Source organism: Halyomorpha halys, unplaced genomic scaffold (assembly GCF_000696795.3).
Source record: "Halyomorpha halys isolate HHAL.00 unplaced genomic scaffold, Hhal_1.1 Scaffold461.1, whole genome shotgun sequence".
Taxonomy (NCBI): Eukaryota; Metazoa; Arthropoda; class Insecta; order Hemiptera; family Pentatomidae; genus Halyomorpha; species Halyomorpha halys.
Window position 1 is genome coordinate 587,653 of NW_027105824.1, and position 9,540 is coordinate 597,192.

At 33.0% G+C, this 9,540-nt stretch overlaps 2 protein-coding genes across 2 annotated transcripts in view; one reads left to right on the top strand and one right to left on the bottom strand.

Moving 5' to 3' along the window:
- LOC106683071 (sodium-independent sulfate anion transporter) overlaps nt 1-9,540 on the top strand; it is a gene marked incomplete in the record, with an annotated part of 25,566 nt that overhangs the window by 2,083 nt on the left and 13,943 nt on the right. The window contains 1 exon segment of the mRNA XM_067053533.1: nt 3,708-3,903. Coding sequence (XP_066909634.1) covers nt 3,708-3,903 — 196 coding nt within the window.
- Nucleotides 7,527-8,247, bottom strand: LOC136797308 (uncharacterized). The gene has a single exon (XM_067053532.1). The coding sequence runs from the start codon at nt 8,232-8,234 to the stop codon at nt 7,527-7,529; it is 708 nt and encodes a 235-aa protein (XP_066909633.1). The 5' UTR covers nt 8,235-8,247.

Genomic DNA, 9,540 nt, shown 5'->3' on the forward strand with positions numbered 1-9,540 from the left:
ATGTATTTTTTTTTTAATAAAAAAATTTATTTTTTTAAATAAGAAACTAATAGTAATTTAAATTTTATTTTGCATCACTATCACATAAAATCTCATAAACACATAAAAGACATACGTTATGGTCGGGATAATGGTCGGATACGACGCATAACGCCGTTTCCTAAATGATAAGAGTTCTGCGACGTGGCGACGGCGATGGTCGCTTAATATAGTTACAGTGCCCTTAATGAATTTCAAATGTTTAATTAGGACACGTAAGTATGTTCTCAATGTTTGATTTTGTTAAGTCCGACTAAGAGACCACAGCCGGCGCTCGGTCACGCTACACTTTTTAATTCAGAGCCTGGCCTAATGGTTGATTCACACTACACCTCCCGTTTTCCTTCTATACCTATAAATTAAATATTATACAATGGAAATTAATATAAGAAAAAGGAACAGAAAGTATGTATTCAATTTATACTTATTATTGTTGTTTGGAAGCGGAACGGGTAATGTAGATCGACCTTATACACAATAATATTTATTTCGATAGTGGGTATTTTACTAAGAAATATTGAGGTTTAAATATCAAACAAAAAAGTATATTACTTTTCACTTGTTTAATAAAAACTTCTAATTTTAATGAACATACTTGACTATAGGTGGGTTAAGAGTTGTCCATTGCGTTTACGAGACGATATTTAATTTTGAGATTGGAATGTTTATAGACTAACAACGTTTAAAGAGATTATTTATTACTCAGTATCGGTTACTAAGTTAACAATCGTATCTTCGTGCTCAAAGATAAGTAAAAATCGAAGCTAATGATAATTTAATATCGCGTTTATAATGAAAAATAATGCATCTTAAATTATTTTATTTGATCTAAAGCAGTTTATTTTCTTACGAGATTTAAAGGTTCATTGTACGGATGCATACTAGAAGGAAAGCAAAAAAGAAAAAAAACATGTTGTTGTATTAGTATGACAACATTATATCTTATCTTTCATTCCAAATATACATATTTAGCAAACATAAAGCGAAACAACGTTACAGTTAAAAGAAATATAAACTCAAAAATAGTAAGTTATTCTTTAGTTAATCATTTATTGGGATATCCAAACGGAGTCGTGAAACAAATGATATCAACTTTTTTGTATTTATTATAAATGATTTTTATTAATACGAAGAGTGAGAAAGCTCAAACGACTCAGATTGGCACAATATGTTCCATCTCTCTTCTCTTCTATTTGAATACTTACTTTCCTTCTACAAAACTGGTCAACGTCTCGGGAATCTACCCGTTCTCTTGACCTAAGTTTTTTTTTTAATTATTACATCTTTCTTAACTATTTGCAAAATTAATCAGACAATCGTTTTATTGTTCAGCTACATATGCCGTAGAAACGGTATGATAATAGTATTCTTAGTGATAATGATATCCTTATCGGTATTTTAACAAGTCCTTAAATATTTTCCAAATGGAGAAGACTTGAAATACTGATAAGTAAAATATTATCATGACGTTTTTCAACAACATAAGTCACTGAAAAATATGACAATTCACTAATTTTAGAAATATTTAAGTAGGATGCAATGATTTCAATGTAATAATTAAAAATAAATTCAGATATGAGAATGGGCAGATGTCCTAAACTTAAAGCAGATAAACGGAACGTACTTATTACAAGTTTTACGTACTTATTAATAAATGTTATGCAAATATTGAATATTAATAATTTCTGAACGATTAATGAGATATTGCCAGGTTTACAAATATTCTAATTATGCCTTTGTTCTCAAGTTGCCAGAGTAAGAGTGGATCAATTCTTTCTCTACTAACTGCTAAATGAAATGTATGGATCCAATTTATAATACATTTTCTGAAAAGGATGGTTCGCTCTAGTTCTCAAGGCCTCATATAACGTAATACATTGGTCCTGTAAATTTTAACTCACAAATGATTGCATTGGAAATGGTCCCCTCATATTTTTAGGATTATTGCTAATAACTCCTAAAATAACAGGTAATCCTAATATAAAATATTCGCTGAAATATCATTATAGACCACCGTGGTTGATAATATTATGTTGTATCTAATGAGCTATAATTTGAGCCCAATAGAACTCTTTACGTTGGAATAGTTTGTTTCGTAACCTACTTTATTATTCTATTCGTTTAATACATACCTACATACATATTACAGGGAAATAATATATATGTATACCAGTGAAATATTGACGTGGTTTGCCTTCTGGCATTATACGGTTAGTTTCAGGGTCCGATTAAGGTAGTTGAGAACATGTAGCTAACGCCAGTGGATTATTGGAACGTGGGGGGGGGGAGGGAACGGACCTTCCACTGTGAAGGTCTGAAATAAGGTTTTGACTGCGGAGTTCAAAAAGCCCTTCCCTCATCGAGGACGTCGACTAAAGGGACAGAGCTCTGCCAACTCCCAGGTGTCGGTGGGGGTCCGATATCTCGAAGAAGAAGCCTTCAATCCATTAAAAAAATTGATGAGCTTCATTTGAAAATTTGATATTTCATGAAAATTACTATTCCTATAAAAATATTTACAACCTCCTTTATGGAGCGCTTAACGAGGTTCAAATTGAGTCCTAATAGAACTCTTTTTCCGACTTCTAGGATTCCAAACAACTTGATTATTAATGAGTTAAACATTATTTCATAAAATAAGATAAATCTTTTTTTTTTTTTTTTTGTAAATTGAGTCCTATACTGCCTAACCATGGTTGAGGGTCAAAGTTCTTCATTTTGTGGGACCGCCACTCAATGAAAAAAGTCAACGTCCCAGGCCGGATTCGAAACGGCACCGCCAATAGACATCACATTGGTAAAGATTAATCTTATGCATTTTTATTTATATAGAGCAGTATGATTGTAACAATTTTACACGATTTTGACACTTTGCAATATACATTGAAAATTAGTGATATTTTGAGAAACGTTCTATCTCTCAGGAAATATTTGACGAATTAATACCTACTAGGACTCAATTTGAACCTCAATAAGTTTACGTTAAAACAGCGATTCCCACGATATTAAACAAAATAAATTCACAAAATGATGATTTCTCTAGTTTGGGAAAACTGATTATCGGGAATTATTAAATATAAAAAATGCTATTAGGACTCAAATTGAAGCTAATTAGCCACAATATAAAGTAATCCGCGATAATATTTCATCAATTACATCATATTATCCTGTATTAGATATTGTTGGAAAGAAAACCTAAAAATATATGGCAGCCATTTTAAAAAATCTGCTATATAGGGATACGAGCCACTAACAAGTGGTAAATGATTTACTATTGTGTTTTCAAACATGTTTACATAAGAATCCATTGGCATACATTGATTTACACTTACTTGCTATTCATTTCTTTTGGGGGAAAATGGGAGTTGGTCACAGATACTGACCATAAACTTGCACTAATCTATGGACTACATTTTGCCCTTGCATGCCCTCAGAAACTGTCTATTTCAAAAATAATATTATTTTTCTAACTACCGCAAGAGTATGAATTATGAAGATATAAGTATTGTCATATATATACTAGTGACATATACATGCTATAAACTAATATATAGGAGTAATAAAAACTGTAGTAAAACAGTGGACGTATTATTTGTTTCATTTTAGGTATGGACAAATTTGTTGTTAAGAGTATTATGTGAATTATTTTCTAAATCTTTATATTTCAGACTGGCTTGAATTCGGTATTCATGGGCTGTCTTATATATGCCTTCCTTGGTACCATCAAAGAAGTCATCATAGGACCTTCCAGCCTCATGGCCCTCCTTACCTATGAATATACCAGTAGATTCAACCTGGACTTCGTAGTGCTCCTCTGCTTAATTTGCGGCATAGTGGAGTTTATCATGGGTATTTTTAGACTCGGTGAGTAAAAAAAAAATTATTACTATTATATGAGTAACAGCAGTCTAACAGGAAAAGTCCAGATTGCCGCTAACTTATAGTGTGCGGTTGTGCTGTGGCGTCAGGCTAGGACTTAATACTTGAAGATGAAATTTTAAAACTTTTAACACCGGATGGCCATACATTAGTTTTAGGTGAACTAAACTGTAACAATGTTTTGCGGTAGATACCTTGAATCGAATTCTATCGGAAATTTCTTGCTAGATATTTGTTAAAGGCAGAATATTTAAATTCATGTATCATAAGAACCTACATTTACAAACAAGTTTGTAAACCTGATATTATCGAAATTGTACTACCAACAAATTTTAGGTTTCCTCTTTCATCCCAAGTGATGACAGCCTTGAGTTCGAACCGCACTGTACTGATTAATTTCTCAACTGAGATAAGAGAAGAAATCCCTCATTAATGGAGTGATTGTCTACTAAACATACAAAATTCTAGTCAAAGAGAAAATAAATCTGAAAAATAATTTTCCTACCCCTCAATAAATCGAAATAAATAAAGAGAAATTAAATGAATCTATATCAAATAATCTGTACGAAGCAAGCATACGACTTTTTCAGTTCAAGAAGAAAACAATTTTAAGGATTTATCCAAAATCAATTTTATTAAAGATTGAGGGAAAAAATCAAGATCTGTTGACAAGTAAAAGGGGAACCACACCAAATACGCTATTAAAAAGGAATTGGTATATTCTAAATATCCTCTGATATATCTCTATATATAAAAAATTTAGACCCAATGGATCAATATCTCGAAGAACATACGGAGTCTATTGGGAATAGTGAATTCATCACTAGTGACGCAGTAAAAGCCGAAGCGTTCGCAGATTATTTTGAGAAGACTTTCCCCAACACAGAATGCGAATGAGATCTGCATTTAGCAAATGAATAAATTTACGAGTATTTAAATCTACCCGTAGCAGCAGTACAGCTTTCACTTAAATTCATCACTCCACAAGAAATTCTAGAACTGATTGGAAGACTTAAAGTAAAGAAAAGTCCTGTTCATGACTAGATACCAGTCACAGCTATAAAAATGTTACACAGGAATGCTATCTTTTACATTACGTCAATTTTTAATAGCTGTCTATGGACTGGATACTTTCGTAATACGTGGAAGAAAGCCGAATCCATAGTAATGCACAAGCCTGGAAAAAACGCTAAAATATTCAGCAGTTACAGACCCGTAAATTTAGAAACCCAAACTTGGAAAATTATTGTAATCTGTCATAAAAAGACATCTCGTTTCTGTTTTTCAGTGTAATAGCATTTTTATGAATTTTCAATTTGGATTTCAGTATAACCATTCCACTTAACACCAACCGGCAAGATTAACAGAATTCATAGTAAACGGATTGTTTCTTGGACTTCCAACAAGCGTTTGACAAGGTTTGGCATCGGGCCCTCCTAACTAAACAAAGTAGAAACTCCTAAATACTTGTATGATATTCTGGACTCATTCCTCAGCGGTCGAACATTTACTGTTGATTCCCCCACTAGACCTATCCACGACGGTAGGTCGACACAAGGTTCAATTCTTTCTCTCATTCTCTTGATCTTTTATCGTCATGATGTCGTACAAAACAGTTTTTGTTGCATCAAATGAATGGTCTGACGGCTAATTTCCATCGGATTTCATTGTGATACCGTTCGTATTTTTGATGAGAAACATTAAAAAATGAGATAAAAATCAAACATATACCTTTCCGGTTATTTTTTGTAATTTAGGGTTAAACTGAATTGTGCACCTAATTCCGACAGATGAAGGCTACCAGATCATGACATGTGATTTTGCGTTAAATGGTTCAACAAATGAGTAAAGAAACAAATATATATCTTTAATTTTCATGAGGCCAGCTTATTGACTAAATGATACCACCAGGTATAACTGTGTTTGCTTCATAAATTGTATACAGTTGACGAAACTTCTTACACAATTCTATTTATTTCTTTAATTTATTCTTAGAATTATAATTATTATTTGTATCAGTGGATTTTTTATGAAAACAATGGTCCAAATTATTGATATCAATGTTACCAAGAGTGTTTTTCAAAAACTAAAATTTCAGGGACCCTGAGTCTACTATATTTATAATTGTTAGAACCACAAAACTATAGTCTCGTTAAAAAAACAAAATCAATTAAATTTACTATGAAGAAACATTCGTGATTTGTTGTTGATTGTACAAATAAAAAGTATAAAGTAAAACATTCAGCACAAAAGTAATTAGGACAAAAAAAAAATTAAAATCAAAAAGAAACAGATAGATGTAACAAGTTTTGTTAATAACGTCTTAAAAAAACATCTCAACAAAAACCTTTTCATGTACGTACCAGTTGTGTACAGAAGTAAATATACAATTAATGAGAATAAAACGGTAGGGATATTTCTATTAACAACTACGCATCAGAATTAGTACTGTAGTAATGCCTGAGAAAATTCATAAAGATAAATCTTTAGTATCTTGTCTGTTTATCTCATTGGAGTCTATTTTTCCCCTCACTATAGTACAGGAATTGAATATGGTCCAATTTAACACAATTCGTCACAATAATTGTCACAGTTTCATGTCGTGTTAAGTGTCGCACTCAAAACACAACCCTGAGGAACTCCATTCTCCTGTTCGAATTCATTTGATAAAACGTCACCAATTCTAACTATATTCCTTCTGGTAAGTAGGAAATTATTTATGAAAGCAATGTAACCATTTATCCTAATACTAACCAGAGTGTCAATTATAAATCTCCTCCAGATCCTATCAAATACATTTTCTATATAAAGAAATACTGCAAATAATTGTCTGTTATTATCAAAGGCTTCTAGGATATCAGACTGTAATCGACCTAAGTTGTCTCTAGTACTTCTCCCTTTCCTGAACCCACTCTGACATGCTGGTAGTACACTTTGGCTTCCAAGTACCATGACAGTTTATTGGAAATACGTTTTTCCATCGATTTACAGATAGATGAGGTCAGGGTGATCGGTCTATAACTATTAAAATTCACGGGTTCTTTGTCTTTTTTCAGAATATGAATCGTGATCGCTTGTTTCCATATATTCGGAAAACTATTAGACACAAATATTATATTCAATATCTTTAAAATCATAGATCATAGGAACGAAGGTTTTTTTTTTTTTTTTTGCTTCGACCACTCGGGCCATTCACACTAGATTTACAAATTCGATTACAATTGGCATGTTCACACAGTAGAAATACAAATACAATTGAAATTACAAGGTGAGAAATTTACATACATACATGACATACAAAGACAGTTGAAATTACAAAGTGGGAAATTTACAATCACAATTACCATTACATGTTAACAATTACAATTTACACTTCACAAATTTATTACTGTTGTGGAGTCTTCTCCTGTACACATGAAGAGAATCGGCGAGACTCCAGAGCAACCCAGTAAGAATGTGCCCAACAGCGAGATCACTTCAGTAGCATCTACACATCGGTTCATCCTCCCTTCTTCATGAGATGATAGTGGGTGAGTCGCGTATGGTCCATCCGAAGACGGGTTAATACATCTCTGTAGCAGATTTATGTTTCCGGCCTTGATTAAATTTTATTGCCTTGATGCCTTTTGGCCTTGATGTAGAAACTTAAAAAGTCTATCTATGGTATGTTTGTTATCCTGCAAGATGGAATAGAGATCATCAGGTATATGATATAAACATTTGAGGGTGTTATAAGCTCGGCATTCTGTCAGAATGTGTTTGACTGTAAGTTTTTTTCTGCAAGCTTGGCATAATCGTGGAGGATCGCGGGCCATAAGGTAACCGTGGGACAGGCGCGTGTGACCTATTCGAAGGCGCGTCAAAATCACCTCCTCTTTGCGCACATCTCTAGTTGATGATATCCAAGGGGAGACGTCCCTTCTAATTTCCCTCAATTTGTTATTGGAAACATTTTCCCACATTTGTCTCCATTTCAATTTAATCTTGTGCTTAATGAGAGCAATGAAATCATTAACAGGCACTTTGCGATATGGTATTCCTTCACCAATCGCCACTTTTGCTGCTCTATCGACCAGTTCGTTGCCCGCTATTCCGTAGGGACCCAGGCGAAGAACCCTGAAATACCGTTTCTGATGGCAGACTGTAATGAGTAATATATTTTGATTTAGCGGGTTAGTTGAAAAAATATTTCTTAAGCTAAGTAGGACAGACAAAGAGTCTGTACAGATGACCAGTTTTTGTTTTGTTGGGTGAAAAACATTTAAACTTTTGTTTATTGCAACCATTTCAGCTGTATAACGAAGGTTTTTGATCATACTAATGCAGATCCAATCGGGACCGGGTGAGGAATCTTTCCTTGAGCTCATTGTGGCGAGAAATTCGTTTATAGAAAATGACAGATTTAATGAATCAAGTGGATTATTAGAGACAACGAGTGGAACTGATTCGATAGATTAATTTATGTTAAGGAAGTGTGCAGAGTAATTTAAAGTTGATGATGTATCATAAAAATGCTTTGCTAGAGTGTTTTCTAAGATTAGAGGGTCAGTTTCAAAATGGTCACTAATTTTCAGAAAACTTATTTGAAGTGAGTAGCCATAACCCATAATTTTTCTAACTTTCTGCCAGAAAACAACTTTTGATGTGTTACAGTTAACCTTACTGAGAAAGTTCTGCCATGATAATTTTTACTATTTTTAATCACCTATATTGCATGTTTTCTGGCCGCTGTCTATGTGTCTAGTTTTTCGAAGACAATTTTAAGTGCCCTCTTTCTGTTATTTATTGCTTTTGCACACTCTTCCGACCACTACAGTAGAGGGGGGGCGGTAATAAGTATTTGCTGAGGAAATGTATGGGATTGTTGCTAGGGCTGCTGCTTCAAGTAATTTATTATTTAATGGTAGAACCAAGCGATCGGGGTTAGTATTGGAAAAATCTATATTTATATTTTCATGATTATTTTTTTTTATAAATCCTTTTAACACTGGTTTTCAAGTTCTGAAACCAATTCATCCTCTGTATAATTCATTAACTCTGAGACATAAGCAATCCCACGTGAAAAAATCAATGATTTATGTAGTTCAAATAATATGTGGATGTTTTGGAACGTTTTGATATTACTCAATTTGACAAAATCTTTTTCATTACTCACCGTTAGCAACATAGTACCTTTTTTTTAAATTCTTACATTCACTTTTGGATGGTAACTTTTTATAAACCGAAATACGCTAAACGGGGTGAAATTGTTTAAGTTTTTATTGTCCGAATTTGTATCTAAGCGCATTACAATATATTTTTTGGACCACGTACCTTTAATTTAAACATATCCCGCGTGTCAGGCCGTTTAGGTTGTAAGGGTGTCGCCCTATGCGACAAAACAAAAAAATAAATAAATAAAAAAGTTAAGATAAATATAAAGAATAAATGAGAATTATAGATAATAAGGAAACCAGTTAATTTAAAAAAAAACAAGTGAGTAATTAATACTATGATGAAAGTAATAGTTGCTCCCTGTCAACACTCAAATTCCGGGAACCGACTTTAAGAGTTACACAAATGCATTATTGTTTTCACACATCATCTGCAGGACTAGAGTTGAGACTGAAGAGACTCATGAAT